This window comes from Schistocerca piceifrons, chromosome 2 (assembly GCF_021461385.2).
Source record: "Schistocerca piceifrons isolate TAMUIC-IGC-003096 chromosome 2, iqSchPice1.1, whole genome shotgun sequence".
NCBI lineage: Eukaryota > Metazoa > Arthropoda > Insecta > Orthoptera > Acrididae > Schistocerca > Schistocerca piceifrons.
In genome coordinates this window covers 870,889,933-870,908,543 of record NC_060139.1, presented here as the reverse complement: position 1 = coordinate 870,908,543, position 18,611 = coordinate 870,889,933, and the positions used below count along the sequence as shown (strand labels likewise).

The following is an 18,611-nucleotide window of genomic DNA, read 5'->3' as shown; positions in this document are numbered from 1 at the left end:
AATTGCCGTTCAAAACTGCTGACATTTCATTGTTCTCTTGAAAAACTGATCACTGCTGTTGCGGCTTTGCTTTTAGTTTTCAAGTTTTTTTTCTTTTTTCATGCTACCCTCAGTTTGTTTCTGTTGCGCCAAAAAAATAATTTTGTGAGGATTGGTCTGTTATAAGAAAAGGAGAAAGGGTACACCTAGGCCGTTACAATTGAAAATAAAAACGAAAATTTGCACAAGGAATACTCAGATACAAGCTGAAGCACATGCTGCTTCCGTTTCTTGTTTACTATAAATAATTTATTGCAGACTTTCGTAAGTTTTTCGCCTTTTTAAGTGGATAATTTACGATTTTCAGTGTATTAACTAGATGTAGAGACGATGGGCCTTCTAACATCCATAACGAAGGTGTGTTTCAAATATCTATGTTCAAGAACTTTCGGTCTTTACTCAAATCTATTGTAGGCAAGTGTCCTCATCATATAAAATATTCTAGCTAATTTATCCCAAGGCGTAAGTCACTTGCGCCACTTCAGATGGAAAGAACGATTTACTGCTCAGTTCGGATGTCGTTTCCCGTTTTATAAAAAAGCTTTTGGTGGACTCGCTATATCTCATCGCCAGAAGGTTTGCGGCCGACATTACGGCGTTGTTGGAACACATTGTCTCCTAGATGTACTTTTTGCCTACAGATGGCGGCACAAGAACAGGAATGAACTTTTAGCTTACCTGCCATATGTTGGAAATGTTTCCACGAAAACAGGCAGAGTATGAAGACAAAATAAATTGACCGAGCGAGATGGCGCAGTGGTTAGCCACTAGACTCGCATTCAGGAGGACAACGGTTCAATCCCGCGTCCGGCCATCCTGATTTAGGTTTTCCGTGATTTTCCTAAATGGCTCCAGGCAAATGCCGGGATGGTTCCTCTGGAAGGGCACGGCCGACTTCCTTCCCCGTCCTTCCCTAATCCGATGAGACCGATGACCTTGCTGTCTGGTCTCCTCCCCCACAACAACAACCCCAACAAAATAAATTGATATTTAGTCCTCCAAACGTCTCGGCGCTTAGGGGACATGTCAAAGATGACCTAGAGCAGAGCGTCAGGTGTTCACGGATGCTTAGCGCGTGACGCAAATTTACGTATGGCGAACGACACGCATTGTTCTGTAGACCATTGGTGAACACCAACAGTATACTCGCCTCCTCCAGGCCAGCAAGTTCACTGTCCCGAATGCTGTTTTTCTACTTGTCATTAGATGAAACACAATGAAACGAAAATTGTGAGCCATACGTCAAACTTTTGGAACTTCATAAGCAATGAAGCCATGGAAATACGACTGCCTGACGCGTAACAGTTGTGACGGCAGTTTCTAGTGTTACTGCGTGGAATTCTGTGAACCGATCTTCATGCTATGCATGTGATTTTACCAAATGAAGATGATAGGTAGTTTTCATTGCGGAGGGTGCTGGACGCAGCGCAATGACTTGAAGCAGAAGCGCGTGAGCTCAGGCAGCTCATGCGCAGTGATGACTGTTTGCGCCTCCCTTGTGCTGGCAAGGTGTGAAATAGGGGAGTTCAATGTATTCTCTACGGTAAAGTCCTGAAGATGACTCTGCGTCGAAACATCGTGGCAGCAAGTTACGAACGTCGGGCAGTTCGTCCGACATTTCGTGGAACGTGTAGTGAGTTGAGGAAATCTAGATTTTAATCCCACATTGACGAATACGACATATAGAAATCGTCACTCAAATCGAAGCTGGTAAAAGTTTGTGTTGGTTTATTACAAAGTTCTTGTTTTTTTATGGTTTCTGTGATTTGTTGATCGGTTTCTACTTGTATCCTTTTATTATTTTAGTCTGAAGGTCCTGTCTAACGATTCAGTAAAGTGACCGCTTTTATTTTAGATGCAGACAATCACTAGAGTCAAAGAATGGCAAGGCTACAGATTCAGTGCGTAGATACTGTAAATGATTTTTCGATTTTGGCGAGAACACGCGAGCGATATGTCGAAAATCGGACTTTACAAAAGTTTTGAAATAATCTTGAAATCTAAATAGGTGCTTTGGCTGCCGAAGGGGCACACGACCACCCTTCGACATACTGACAATGAAAATACAAATGCCGGCCGGTGTGGCCGTGCGGTTAAAGGCGCTTCAGTCTGGAACCGCGTGACCGCTACGGTCGCAGGTTCGAATCCTGCCTCGGGCATGGATGTGTGTTATGTCCTTAGGTTAGTTACGTTTAAGTAGTTCTAAGTTCTAGGGGACTTATGACCACAGATGTTGAGTCCCATAGTGCTCAGAGCCATTTGAACCATTTTTGAAAATACAAATTATAATCTCTTCATGTGCTAATAGTTCGAATTCATAAAGGAGGATAAACATTTCAAAGCAATAAAAAGATTTTATCATTCCTCTTGCATGACGAATAACACCTGGAGCACGAGATGGTGCTTCATCAAGGAGAGCGCTTTGACACAGTTAATTTACGTGCGCAGAGACAGAAGTTTGCTTCCGGTTACTTCATGCGACTAATACTCGATCAAATGAATATTCACTCATAAACAAACTGAACACGAATTCATTGTTCTTGCTACAACAGTTGCTTCCCCTCACAAGTGAAAGACGACTGATGTAGGTTGGGTCATAGGAAGAAACGAAGAAACGTGGCTCAGCTGGTCTGCCCTCTACAGCCCCCCCCCTCTCTCTCTCTTCCTCTCTCTCTGGCCGGCCGGTGTGGCCGAGCGGTTCTAGGCGCTACAGTCTGGAACCGCGCCACCGCTTCGGTCGCAGGCTCGAATCCTGCCTAAGGCATGGATGTGTGTGATGTCCTTAGGTTGGTTACGTTTAAGTAGTTCTAAGTTCTAGGGGACTGATGACCACAGCAGTTAAGTCCCATAGTGCTCAGAGCCATTTGAACCAGTCTCTCTCTCTCTCTCTCTCTCTCTCTCCCCGTATCTGGCTTGGTGTATCTGGTTGTGGGCACAATGGGATTTAACATCTGAGGTCATCAGTCCCCTAGAACTTAGAACTACTTAAACCTAACTAACCTAAGGACATCACACACATCCATGCCCGAGGCAGGATTCGAACCTGCGGCTGTAGCAGTCGCGCAGTTCCGGACTGAAGCGCCTAGAAGCGCTCGGTCACCGCGGCCGGCTGTGGTGTAGCTGACCCATCATGTCACCTGACCAATGCGATCTGTGAAATGAGAAGGCATTCATTTATAAAGGAAGTAAATAACTCGATTACATCAACGGAGTACTTGAATTTTTCACGTTAAACGTAATCTTTTGAGAAACTTATGGTGCCGACCGGAGTGGCCGAGCGGTTCTAGGCGCTACAGTCTGGAACCGCGTGACCGCTACGGTCTCAGGTTCGAATCCTGCCTCGGGCATGGATGTGTGTGATGTCTTTAAGTTAGTGAGGTTTAACTAGTTCTAAGTTCTAGGGGACTGATGACCTCAGAAGTTAAGTTCAATTAAAAAATAAAAAAAACCTTATGGTTTTTTCGCGGTTTTATGGTTTTCCATTTTTTTCTATATATCGTAATGTGTCAAGACTTCGCACAGTTTATTTTTACATTCAGTGGAACCAAATTGCAGGACGGGGAATGGCCTGTATGACCTTTTCGCCTTCTTCGAGTGAGGTGGATCGCGTCATAAAACTAGTTAATACGGTCAGTACAAAGATACCTTTATCTCATAAAAAATTAACATGTTTTTCCACAAGTAAATGCCGTCTCCATCACTGCACTAACACATTAGTCGTGGTACCATTCCCTGCCGTTGCCTTCACACTGAATCTACTCACCTAATTCTGCCAGCTTTGGATCGTCGTATTTAATCATGCAGAGCTCACAGGGCGGTGCCATTACCTTCATCTGTGTCTCCGGAGGATTCTGATGAACCTGTAGGTGTGGTCAGTTCTCAACATGGCTCACTCGGAATTGTCTGGCTGAGAAGGCATTTTTCTTTTCTTGTGCAATATTTCTCGTGATGTAAGAAAGTGCTTTTTCTTTCCAGCTGGGCCAGAGCCGAGGTGCTGCTTTGTATAAGATTTTCTTTGTGTGTCTTGCCTTGTTTTGTGCGGAAGCGTCCTGTTTGCGTACCTGTGTTCTTGAGACGGCGCTGGTGGCGGTGTTTGCAGGTGGTGGTTAGCCAGGTGGCGGAGGCGCCGTCCGCGCTGGCGCTCACCCGCTACGAGGGAGGCAGCGGCAGCGGCCAGCAGCCGGGGGACTCGTGGGACGACGAGGCCGACTCCGCGGAGGCCTGGCCCGACGAAGGCTCCGGCTCTGGGGACGCACCCATAGGTGAGCACCACTCTCTCTCTCTCTCTGTTCCTTTCTACACTACTGCCCATTAAAATTGCTGCACCAGACGTGCTACAGACGCGAAATTTAACCGACAGGATGAAGATGCTGTGATATGCAAATGATTACTTTTTCAGAGCATTCACACAAGGTTGGCGCCGGTGGCGACACCTACAACGTGCTGACATGAGGAAAGTTTCCAACCGATTTCTCGTACACAAACAGCAGTTGACCGGCGTTGCCTGGTGAAACGTTGTTGTGATGCCTCGTGTAAGGAGGAGAAATGCGTACCATCACGTTTCCGACTTTGATAAAGGTCGGATTGTAGCCTATCGCGATTGCGGTTTATAATATCGCGACATTGCTGCTCGCGTTGGCCGAGATCCAATGACACTTAGCAGAATATGGAATCGGTGGGTTCAGGACGATAATACGGAACGCCGTGCTGAACCCAACGGCCTCGTATCACTAGCAGTCGAGATGACAGGCATTTTATCCACATGGCTGTAACGGATCGTGCAGCCACGTCTCGATCCCTGAGTCAACAGATTGGGACGTTTGCAAGACAACAACCATCTGCACGAATAGATCGATGAAGTTTGCAGCAGCATGGACTATCAGCTCGGAGGCCGTGGCTGCGGTTACCCTTGACGCTGCATCACAGACAGGAGCGCATGCGATGGTGTACTCAACCACGAACCTGGGTGCACGAATGGCAAAACGTCATTTTTTCGGATGAATCCAGGTTCTGTTTACAGTATCATGATGGTCGCATCCGTGTTTGGCGACATCGCGGTGAACGCACATTGGAAGCGTGTATTCGTCATCGCCATAATGGTGTATCACCCGGCGTGACGGTGTGGGGTGCCATTGGTTACACGTCTCGGTCACCTCTTGTTCGCATTGATGGCACTTGGAACAGTGGACGTTACATTTCAGATGTGTTACGACCCGCGGCTCTACCCTTCATTCGATCCCTGCGAAACCCTACATTTCAGCACGATAATGCACGACCTCATGTTGCAGGTCCTCTAAGGGCCTTTCTGGATACAGAAAATGTTCGACTGCTGCCCTGGCCAGCACATTCTCCAGATCTCTCTCCAATTGAAAACGTCTGGTCAATGGTAGCCGAGTAACTGGCTCGTCACAATACGCCAGTCACTACTCTTGGTGAACTGTGGTATCGTGTTGAAGCTGCATGGGCCGCTGTACCTGTACACGCCATCCAATCTCTGTTTGACTCAATGCCCAGGCCTGTCAAGGCCGTTATTACGGCCAGAGGTGGTTGTTCTGGGTACTGATTTCTCAGGATCTATGCACCCAAATTGCGTGTAAATGTAATCACAGGTCAGTTCTAGTATAATATATTTGTCCAGTGAATACCCGTTTATCATCTGCATTTCTTCATGGTGTAGCAATTTTTATGGCCAGTAGTGTAAAATGTAAGTCAACGAGACAAAAAGAGCGCACCGGTCTCTTTGAAGCATTGCAGCTGGTGCAGTACTGGTACCACCACCGCCGTAAGTCATCCAAATCTGTTGTCTGTGTGGAATCCACACAGGATACAGTGGCCAGTGCACAGTAATCAGTTTCCGTCCAACGTGCAGGGCGAGTTCATTCGTTTCGTTTGTTCCTAAGGGGAGGCCGACCACATTTGCATGCCGTTGAGCCAGTTGGCAATGACGAAATCGAGGTGCATACCCTGCAATCTTTCTCAAACGATTTTACAGAAACTATTCAATAAAAATGTTTCACTTGTGCGTTACGTATAGCTCTATATGTCAGCTTCATGATGACATGCGCATCATTTCGTTAATAGCCTTAGTTATTGTGATATTTGCATTTAAGGAAGACCACTCCACTCCGTCTACAGGCCACAAGTGGCCCATTGGGACCATCCGACCACCGCGTTATCCCCAGTGGAGGACGCGGATAGGAGGGGCGTGTGGTTAGCACACCGCATTCGCGGTCGTTATGATGGTATTCTTGACCAAAGCCGCTTCTATTCCGTCGAGTAGCTCCTCAATTGACATCACGAGGCTGAGTACACCCCGAAAATGGCAACAGCACGTGGCAGCCTGGATGGTGACCCATCCAAGTACCGGCCACGGCCGACAGCGCTTAACTTCGGTGATCTCACGGGAACCGGTGTAGCCACTGCGGCAAGGCCGTTGCCTTTTAAGAAAGACGCTGTGCGAAATTCGAAAAAGCGCACAATGAAAAATGAGGGTTGCTATGATTTTGCGTTTGTTGAAATGAGATTTTGCCAAATGGTAGCATGCGAATAGGGGAGTATTTTCATTTTCACATATGGTTATTATGCAGAAGTTCATTATTTACCTTGTTATTCCAGAAACTACAGACTTTTTTCGATGAAAGAACGTAATTTTAAAGGGCCATCGATAGCTGGTCAAATGAGAAATGCTGTGGGTTTTATACCACAAGTGAATATGTTGCAAGTTTATTTTTGTACTGAGGATGCGCTTTATCGCAAGATATTTACCTTACTTTTCCTCAATTCGTCACTTAATAAATCACTGTTTCATAATTCTTTCACAATTGCATGTCCACAACTTAGTGAGGTGACACTGAGTAAACTCCGCCGCGTGTTGGCAAAAGAAGCAAATTTTAACGTGGCAATAGGAGAAATGTAGATTTTACTCACAATTTCCGACTCATAACGCTTCTCTGAAAGCTACGAACTGTTAACAAGACAGGCGAAAATAAATCACTGCTTTCGTTGCATTTGCAGTGGAGTAGCTTGAATCGTCAACATGCAAGTGTGGGCGTGGAGCGGCTCCACTTAATATTTACAAAATATGTGAGGTTAGGGCTCCGTTTCGAATGGCACTTCCCTCCAGTGCTCAGCATTTTTCCTAAAGCACCTGCCTGCAGCCCCTTCCTCTACCATTCTCCCCACACGTGCTCTGCCAACTGCGCATCTAAAGGCCACATTATTCTCCGCACAGTCAGGTGGGTTGACTTGGAGATGTGAGAGAATGGTAGAAAAGAGCTATTGTGTTGGACAGATGTGCCCTTGACCATACAGTGAACGAAGCTGCCTGCATTGATAGTTTATGAACACGGAGTGCCATTTTGGAAACACCACTTCCCTGCAATGTTAGACTCAGTTCTTGGATGGGTCACCATCTAGCTACACGAGCACCACTGGCTCAGATGGTTCAAATGGCTCTGAGCACTGTGGGACTTAACATCTGAGGTCATCAGTCCCCTAGACTTAGAACTACTTCAACCTAACTAACCTAAGGACATCACACACATCCATGTCCGAAGCAGGATTCGAACCTGTGACCATAGCAGCAGCGCGGTTCCGGACTGAAGTGCCTAGAACCGCTCGGCCACAACAGCCGGCCCACTGGCTCAGGGACAAGCAAGTAGCCAAAGTGGCGTTCATTGAAACACTGGCACCAGGTCTGTAGGTCATTTGGGATTATTGTAACGCTGTGTATTCAAAGTGTCTACAAGGAATGATGTGTCTCTCGTGGCCCTGTAAGACACCATAGGAACAGTTGTCGTAAAAATTTCCTAATGCAGCTGGATAGGAGTGTTAGGCCTTGTCAGTTATACTTTCAAACCCCAGAGGAATTGCTGCTGTCAGTGATTACAGGTCCATCTCAGCCACTTTCAGAGTGAACACTGCCAAGAGAGCAGCATGCAATGGATATTTGCAGTAGGGTGCCTAGAAAAAGGCTGTTGCTCACATTGGTACAAGAAGTTGCATGTCTTCAGTGGACCAAAAAATACAGAAACTGGACAGTGGCAGTGTAGCAATTTTAATGGCCAGTAGTGTATGTGTAATACATGTGGAATTTATAGACTCCCAAGAAGTCTAAGTGAATGAAAAAATAATTAAGTAGTTACTATATACACAAGCTGTGAATTCATATGAATGCAATTCTGAATCTTGGTTTTAATAAGTTCATTTGCCACATACTGGCTGGAATAGTGCTGCTATGTCACAGCAGACATGAAATATACAGAAGAATGCCACATCTCAAATCATGTACTCTATGACAACTTACCATTTCAAACCCAGAAAGAGCACTGCTAGAGAAATCACTACGATCACTCAAATCAGATTTGGAGTAGGAAGAATCAAAGTCAGTTTAGTAATACCTTCCAATATGATAGGAGCAATGCGTGTGATTGCGGTGAAATCCAGACTACAGCACATCCCACAATGTTATCATAGGCCTTCTGATAAAGGCACCTGCAAATGCTCTTAGCCTGTCGCAGGGTGGACATAGTCTAGGTTTCTGTGTTTTATAAACTTGTTGTAGTGGGGTGTTAGCTCTAGGTATTACAGCAAGCTCACAATTATGTGGGTTCCAATTATATAAATGTATGAATATTGTCGATGTATCAGCAGCATAATATCAATGTATGAATATTTTGTGGGACATTGATATTATTTCTACAAAATTTCCATATTTGATATACACTATAGCTATGTCTAACTACATGTCAACCATTTCATTTTGCAGTGCCAGAAGGAGGAGACCGAAGTGCAACAGAGAATGTGCAGGTGTCACCAGGAGTCGGCGCCGACAAACCTCCAGCAGAGTCTTCCGCCGGCCGCAGGGCGCCCATGTCATGGAGTCTTCTGCTCATCGCATATGGCGCAATTGTTACAGTGCTGTGTCACAGAGACGGCTAGAGACGAACTCACCCTGGCCAACAAGCAGTCTGCATTTTGGTGGATAACAACAGGCGGAAAAAAAGCAGTGCTACAAATTCCATTTTTGCTGCATGAGTGGTGCAGAAGAGCCATTAGAGATTGCTGCTGCAAGTTCTGAGAGGAGTTTAACTTTGCACACACCATGTTGATGAAGCACGGCCACCCTATTACACTCACAGATAAATAGATTTCCTTCATAAGCGCATAGGTTTCCAGGGTCAGAGTCAGTTCGAATAAGATCTATTTGGGTATTATATTTGACTGCATCATTTTGTTGCACTAAAGAAAATCCACAAAACTGTACTGACAGTTCAGCCATCTTTGGAGCAGTTCTCCACAGTGTGACGATAGTAATATTTCGTTGCCCTGAAGACGACCATTGTAAAGACAGTTGAAATATTGTCTTTCTTTGTAAATGGCTGGAAGGCAGCAAGATGACACAACCTGATACCCAAAATGATTTCACCCAAAATGTTCCAACAACAATAAAAACAATTAGGTTGTAGCAAATAGTTTTATAGGCAAAATTTAGTGAGTTCTGTAAAATATGCTATGAGGAAAATGTGTTATTTTCCAAAAGACGCAGAGTACCTGACCTTAAATTATTTAACTGTTTCTTTGTGCCACTTTCAGATCTTATGTTCTCAGGAAGTAATCCATCAGAACGGCCTAAAATATGTATACCACCAGCAGACTGCAATGGCAGAACAAATCTTCAATTTCTATTCATTCTGTGAATGAAAACAAATTCGGGTGATAAGGAATTTGTCATTGACCGTGCATAGAACGCACAGTCTTTAGTGTACCCCAATATTTATGGGAATACTTCCTAAATTTGACAGATAAGAGAACATAACCATAATTAAGATGTATTAATCATTTGTGAGAATTATGGCAAAAATAGCAGCTGTCTCTATCCACAATTTAAGTAGCACGACTATTTATTTATGTTTTTCATTCTTTTAATCACTATAGCAAGACCAAACCTGTTTTGGCATCCTGACTAACTATCGCAACAGAAGGCAGCATTGAATTGTTAGTTTAGTTTCGCTTCCTAATCATACCTCTACATAAATAACAATTCAGCAAAATTGTTTCAGTGCCGAATATACTCGCACAGTCAACATCATGATAGAGTATCTACTAATGTAATATTGTTAGTTCATGGATTTTGAAAGTTTATGTCTGTTTTGTGTCGTATGATGAATCAGTTCAGCTTAATGAAAGTTGCCTAATTTAACACTTTCTAGCTGAACAGTGACATATGTAGCGAACAAAAGAATCTCACCTTCTGGTACTTATTTTTTTGTGTTTCATTTAGTGGAGCATTGAGTTGGCTCTATTGGCTATATGACAATCGCCAGACTGCAAGCAAACAAGATATAGCAGACTAATGGACGAATAGATATTTAGTTTATTAGTAATATGAATGGACGATAATTTTTCTTTAAAAATGTAATATATGTTGATGGTTCGTGATTTTATTGCTCAACATTTGCATGTTGAGTTTGTTGTGAGAAGCAAAAAAAAAACTGTGATAAACGTTTCGAAGATTAGTGGTTGTACATGTGTGGTGGTTGTAAATTATGGCGAATGATGTCCTTAGGAACTGTTGGTCCCATAGTGCAAACAGTGGATGAGGTGTGTTACATCATAGTATGAAATTGACTACCATTTGTTTGAATTTTGATCATGACAACATATTAGTAATTATTTTGTGCATATGATATTCTACACTGGTTGTATTTAATGAAAAAAATAATAAATTGTTGACATAATATGGTGTACTTTTCTAAAATAATTATGTAGGAAATTATGGTTTCATGGGATGGCATATTGGCCAGAAGTTGTAGAAACTAAACATGTTTACTATAAGCTGATGGATACATGGAATTCTACATTTTCTCATCTTCTCATAGTGGTAAAACAGTGCTAATAATTGATTGAGTATGGTGAAGATGTCAATTGCCATTACTTTGTACTGAGAACCATGTGCTGTTGTGCACAGCAAGTCAAGAACCTTCCTGTTTCTTTCCCTCCTGGACATAATGTTCACAAAATTAAGTTAACCATGTAATGAGACACTGAATAACTTAAAAAAATCACGACATTTCATTCTCACATTGGATGAACAGCCGACAAACTGAGGCCCTGTTTCTATCAGTCAGTAGTGTTTGGAAAATGGTGGAAAGAACAACGTCATTTTAGACTACAAGCAATTTAATAAGAATTTTAAAACAAATGTTGCTCTCACTGACACTTTTTTATGGACTCATTCCATGTTAACAGAAGGAACAGCTGATTGCCCAAGCACGGCTATTGTTGACAGAGTGGCGAGTTGTACAGACTTGCAGCTCTTTCCTCCGTGTTACTGCAAGAACAAACGAACATTCAAATATAAGCTTAATTTTATGAGTTTCAGTTGCACAGAACTACGGAAAATCTATTTTATGGTCGTAGGTCAATGTGTGAAGATGAAATATTTTTCTCAGTTATGACCCATCATTTATGTATGTATTTATGTACAGGGTGACAGTTATTGAACTATATAAAGAAAACATTAATTAGTTACAAATTACGGCATTCACACACTTTATTCTACATGTAAACATTGCTACAGATATTTGAATTTAGGTTGTGACATTCAATATGCCTGCCATCACTGACGATGATGTGGCGCAAATGAATACTAAAATTCTGCATGACCCGCTGAAGTGTTGGAACATCAAGGCTGTCAGTGACCTCCTAAGTGGCTATAATCAGTTCAGCAATGGTTTTGGGGTTATTGCTGTACACCTTGTCTTTAATAGCCCACAAAAAGGAGTTGCATTTGTTTAGATTCAGAGAATATGGCGGCCAATTGAGGCCCATGCCAGTGGCTTCTGGGTACCCTACAGCCAGAATGTGGTCCCCAAAGTGCTCCTTCAGGACATAAAATCTCTTCTGCTTCGGTGGGGTCGAGCTCCATCTTGCATGAACCACACCTTGTCGAAATCAGGGTCACTTTGGATAATGGGGATGAAATCTTCTTCCAAAACCTTTACATACCAATCAGTAGTCACTGTGCCATCAAGGAATATTGCACCAGTTATTCCATGACTGGATGTTGCACTCCACAATGTTAGCCGTTGAGGGTCGAGAGACTTCTGGGTTGTGAAATGTGGATTTTCAGTCCCCCAAATGTGCCACATACTAATTCCCATCATGCGCTGTGTCCAACCAGGCAGTTTGAATGTGCTAACCCAAACTCTTCAGAAGGTATGATGATTTTAATTTCATATAGTTCAATAGTTGTCATCCTGTATGTTCTAGTACAGATCGAAAACTGAAAAGCCCATATATTCAACTGAACATCTGTGAATTTATGCAGGGGAACAACAATAGTGTCATAGATGCTATTTGTCCCTAGCAAACTAGGAACTGGTAAAGTGATGGCAACTATGGTTAAAATGTTCCAGGCATTCCAATCTGGAATACAGGTATGACGTAACTGACTAGAATTAAATTCTGTGGGTGTAGCACACAATGGCAATTGCATGAGGTTGTGGAGAAGACAAAAAGTCTGTGAAGCTAGAAGTATTTCAATCAAACTTCATGCACTTACAACTTATGGGTTAAAAGTATTGTGTACCATGTAAGACACATCTACCACACTTAGATATGAGGGGCGGGGGGCAATAAGTCTGCAATGGTTTGAGAAATTTCAACTAAACTTGGTACATGAGTGGGACTTAATATCTGGAAAGATCTCTCTCTCTCTCTCTCTCTCTCTCTCTCTATAAATAAATAAATAAATATATATATATATATATATATATATATATATATATATATATATATATATATATATATATATATATATAAACTAAACATTGGTAATTTTGATTCCTACTGGTATCAGCTATCTAGGGTTAAAATTTCATGACACAGTTTTGCTCCATCCTATACATGAGAGAGAGAGAGAACTATATACAATACTTTACACCACTACCAAAAGAAAAGAAGTAACACAAGTCTGGAACATAAGGACCAATTTAAATCAGACTTCATAAACTTATGAATTCCTCCAGTCATGGTACACATATGGCTTCATATGGTAAGATAACTATAGCACCTTTAGGTAGGGAGGGGGTGACACATAGAAATAATCAAAGATAACCAAAATTAATGGAGAACACATAGTCTTTCAGATTTTTACAGTGATCGGTAGCTGTCTCGATGTGGCTGTCCATACACAGAACTAACCAGAAGGAACAGAATTAGTAGGTAGCCTATGTAAACAGCTGACTGGGTACCAACTAAATCTAAATGCAGCTGCACACATGGTGCTAGCCTGAGGGAACAGAAACTGCAATTGAGATGTGTGAGCCTGGGGGATTAGAGGGTACTGCTTGTTATTATGCTCAAGCTTCTTTTTCTTAGACTTCGTAAGTCTAGAGGAGATTGAAGATCAGGGAAAGGTATGATACTCTCTCATTATTATAGGTGAGAAAAGGAGTAAGATTTTCAGTTCATCTATATATTCATAAACACGTATACTGCTGGCTCTTTATAGCGGTGGAGGTGGTACATCAGATGGATGTGAAACTAATAACCTTCTGTTAAGTGGCCACACAATGCTAAAGTGATGTAGTAAACCATTTTCTGAACAAGACTTGCTGCAGTAAGTCACAGTTATGGCTGGAGAACCCATAACTGTGACTTACTGTAGCAACTCTTGTTCAGAAAATGGTTTAACAAATAGAACACGCACAGAAATTACACTGAAGTGCCAAAGAATCTGGTACAGGCATGTGCATTCAAATACAGAGATATGTAAAGGGGCAGAATACAGCACTATGGGCAGCAATGCCTATGTAAAACAACAAGTGTCTGGTGCATTAGCTAGATCAATTACTGCTGCTACACTGCCAGGTTATCAAGATGTGAGTGAGTTTGAACATGGTATTCTAGTCGGTGCATGAGCTATGGGTCACAGCATCTCCAGGGTAGTGATAAGGTGGAGATTTTCCCGTATGACCATTTCACAACTGTACGTACCATGAATATCAGGAATCCAGTAAAACATCAAATCTCAGACATTGCTGCAGCCAGAAAAAGATCCTGCAAGAACAGCACCATCAGCAACTGAAGAGACGTGTTCAGTGTGACAGAAGTGCGACTCTTCTGCACATTGCTGCAAATTTCAATGCTGGTCAATCAATAAGCGTAAGAGTGCAAACCATTCAACGAAACATCATCGATATGGGCTTTTGGAGCTCAAGGCCCACTCATGTGATGAGTGCATGACACAAAGGTTTACGCCTCACCTGAGCCCATCAACACCACTGTTGGGGTGTTGATGACTGGAAACATGTCTGGTTGGATGAGTCTTGTTTCAAATTCTGTGAAGTGAATGGATGTATATGGGTATGGAGACAACCCCACGAATCCATGGAACCTGCATGTAAGCAGGGGACTGTTCAAGCTGGTGGAGGCTCTGTAATTGTGTGAGGCGTGTACAGTTGGAGTGATATGGGACCCCTGATAGGCCTAGAGATGACTTTGACAGATGACACATTTTTTACCAACCGTCCGATCACATGCATCCATTCATGTCCATTGTGCATTCTGAAGAATTTGGGCAATTCCAGCAGGACAATGTGACACCCCATACCGTCCAGAATTGCTACAGAGTGGCTCCAAGAACACTCTTCTGAATTTAAACACTTCTGCTGGCCACCAAACTCCCCAGGCATGATCATTATTGGGCATATCTGGGATGTCTTGTTATGTGCTGTCCAGAAGAGGTCTCCACTACATTGTACTCTAATGGATTTGTGGACAGCCCTGTAGGATTCATGATGTCCGTTCCCTTCAGCACTACTTCAAACATTAGTAGAGCTGTCTACATCGTGTTGTGGCACATTTGTGTGCTCACAGCTGTACCAGAGTCTTTGAATCTTTAGTGTATAAGTAATTTATTGAAAGTTGAGCATGGTAAATATTTAACCCTGGAACAACTATGCGTTTTCACACAGATAATATGAAACTGTTGCAGTCACTGCCAGCTACAGCATTAGCATTTCAATACAAAATGACAGTGTCGCCTCAGATATAATTGTCTTTAACATGAAAATGTTCGGCGCAACTGTCTAGTCCCACACAGCTATATCTGTGCAACATTGTATTGTTAGTCTTAATGTTGGATACTATTATTTTGTAAAGCATTGCTGGATATAGCCAGCAATCGAAATAGAATATCTTAAGTTAATTATACAACAGTCAAGACTGCAAAGGTGCATTTATTACAAGGTGACTGGTTTCAATCATTTTCAAAGCCATATTGATAGATAATGGCTTTATGTGCACCAGGAACTGCTGATAGTCAACTGCTGACTACTCGACTATTGCCAGTCAGCAATTCCTGCTCTTGAGTACAGTCATTGTCCATCTGTATGATTCTGAAGGTCTCAAGATGAACATGTGATGATTGAAACCAGTCACTTTGTAAGAAACATGTCTTTGCAATCCAGACAGTTTCAGAAGTTTAGATTAAATTTGATTATTATGGCTGATCACTGATTAAACAGAGTGTGGGCTGAGCAGCCCTGTACTTGGATACAAATAACTCCTCAGCTGCAGTGGTGTAAGGAAACACTAGGGGTCATGTCTACAGTGATATCTCTGATTCATTACAGTGTTTCCTTGCAACTTTCTTTACTTGTGATGCTGTCTTGGTGTACCATCTTTCACATGGTACCTCATTCTGTGGACAACATGACAATATAAACATAATCACCATAATATAAAGAAAAGAGTATGTTGCTGCAATGTAACTGGCAGTAATCACTCTGAAATGAGAAAACCTTCATTTAATTTTACACACAGTAAATAAGTGAAAGTTTCATGTTTCAAATAAATACAATGTTTGTGGAAGTCATCTACATCTATGGAAAGTGATTGAAAGACAGCGAAACCATGAGTGTGTAACAAGGTGTTGGACATCTATACTTCATTGCCTTTCCCACTCTGTAAACCAGAATAGGCAGCTATCTGTGGCAGATCTGATAACAGAGTATAATGCTGGTGAAGGTAAAAGTATTTGATACCTCACTGTCCAGTGCACATTTTTTAATATGGAGCTCTGCAGCAGATGGTGCATTTGTCTTCCATTGCTGATCCAATGACATTGACAATTATGATTACAGTGGGCATGGGAACATCAAGATTATTTATTTAACCTGGCAAGATTAGGTCCATTAGGTCTTCTCTTACACCTAACCAGGCTTTCTACATATTTTACATTGCATGTTAAAATCTTACAGATAAGAAAAATATGTACTCAGTTTATATTCATATTTGGTAAATACAACAATAATTAAAGAGTACAATAAGGTAAGTTTTTAGTTATCAGTGCTATTAGAATTGGGCATGGAGAAAGAGATGGATGAGGAGTGAAAGATGAATGTGATAACGTACAATTGAAGAATATAAGTGAGGAGGAGGTGGAGTGATTGGTAGAGAAAGGAAAAGAAAAGAGAAGCATAACTGGGAGGGAAATAGGTAACTTTGGGAAGACCCACTATATGCAGTTCAGAACCTGTAAGAGATTTCCTTCCAGCAAGTGTACAAAATATGAAGACATGCAGATCGAAGAGGTTGACATTTTTAAATTTCTGGGATTACAACTTGATAATAAATTCATTTGGGAAGGGCATACCACAGAATTGCTGAAGCACCTAAATAAGTCTGTATTTGCAATGAGAATGATGTCAGATGTATGAGATATAAATATAAAAAAAACTTGCATAGTTCACTTGCTTTTATTCTATTATGTCATATGGGATCATGTTCTGGGGCAACTCATCAAACCAAGCAAAAGTTTTTAGGGTGCAAAAGCATGTGACAAGAATCATTTGTGGTGTAAATTCAAGAATGTCATGTAGGAACCTGTTCAAGCAACTTTGTATTCTAACCACTGATTCTCAGTATATTTATTCCTTAATGAAATTTGTTGCAAGTAATGCATCTCTATTTCCAACCAATAGCTCAATACATAGTATCAATGCTAAGAATAAGAACAATCTACATAAAGACCTAAAATCACTTAGCTTGGTCCAAAACGGGGTCTAATATTCAGGAACACACATTTTCAATAAATTTCCAGCAACCATTAAAAACTTGGTTTCAGATAAAGCACGTCTAAACAGAGTTTGAATATCTTAACAGAGACTGTTAAGCTAGCTTAAGTAAAAATGGCTGCTAGATTTCTGTTTTGACAGCATTTATTCACAACAGTCAAGATTAGGTATTTTCTGTATGATAATAGTGCATAACAATGTTTCATTCTGACAGTGTGTTAATTCTGTAAATATTAGCTGTTCCAGTTTACTGCATTGTATTCATCTATATCGACAATCTCTTGACAAATTATCAGGGTAGTAAGTATTATATTCAAATGTTTTATGTTATACTTTCTGACATGTTCCACACCCACGAGAATCATCTCATTTTTTGGGTCTATGGAACGAAAACTGAATCTAATCTAATCTAATCTGAAGAAACTGTTTGAAAAACTTGTCCTAAAGATTTTGAACAATGACTACAAGTTCAACCAAGCACCCGTTTGTGGAGAACTTCTGGACGATGTTATAACTGACGATAAGTCATGGATTTTCGAACACAACTCTGAGATGCAGAAAGAGAGCTGCGAGTGGCACACCTCACAGTCACCACGCCGTAAGAAGGCATGTATGAGAAGATCCAGAGTAAAGGCAATGTACGTTGCCTTTTTCGATGAAAACAGTGTTGTCCCCCATGAGCTTGTACCCATCATATAGACTACCAATGATGCCTTTTACGGGGAAGTGCTAGAAAGCGGAAAAAAGTGTCTCGTGCAACATACGATACATCACTAGTTCCTGAAAGCTCCACCAAGGCAATGCGCCCAACCACAACGCCTTCTTGGTGATGCATTGTCTGGTTAAAACGTCATGGACACACTGTCCCAGTGCTCTACAGTCCAAAACTCGTTCCGCAGACTTTTTTTTTTTTTTCACCAGCTCCAGACACCCTTTGAATGGGCCCTGTTTCGAGATCATCGAGAGCATAAAAGCTCTAACAGACATCCAACCCAGCCCTTCCAGTATTGCCTACAACACACCGAAATCTCGCTGTCAAAAATGTATTGACACATGAGTGTCCTATTTTGAAAAGTGTTGATGCGATGTATCTTTCTGATCAATAAATTAGTTTTTATGGGCTTACTGGCTTTACTTTCCAGACAAACCTTGTATAGGCAACCACATCACTTGACATGTTTCCCAAAGTCATATAACAACTCTCCATTTCAGTTGCAGTTGTGTTTTATTCAGAATATAGAAAAACACTCCCATATCTTTGAATTGAGGAAAAAACTACTTTCATGCAGCTATCATCCTTTCAAAAGGTTACATTCCTGTCCGAATCTATTTTCACTATAGTCATAACTACACTTTGCACTATGGTGCTTTCGCTTATCCATTTGTTTATTGTCATGTACAACCCAATATTCATCTCTCCTTCGGTCACTGAGAAATCCTCAGTATTTCAATGGTTATTGCATTAAAAGCCCATTTCTCAATGTTGTA

General features: G+C 41.7%; 1 protein-coding gene and 1 pseudogene across 1 annotated transcript in view; one reads left to right on the top strand and one right to left on the bottom strand.

Annotated features, from left to right (window-relative positions):
- LOC124775015 (division abnormally delayed protein-like) overlaps positions 1-10,778 on the top strand; it is a 616,132-nt gene extending 605,354 nt beyond the window's left edge. The window contains exons 8-9 of the mRNA XM_047249776.1: positions 4,139-4,301; positions 8,807-10,778. Of these exons, the coding sequence (XP_047105732.1) occupies positions 4,139-4,301; positions 8,807-8,979 (336 nt within the window). The 3' untranslated portion in view covers positions 8,980-10,778. The remainder of the gene's footprint in view (positions 1-4,138; positions 4,302-8,806) is intronic.
- On the bottom strand, positions 6,360-6,477 carry LOC124778924 (annotated as a pseudogene).
- Positions 10,779-18,611: the final 7,833 nt, after the last annotated feature.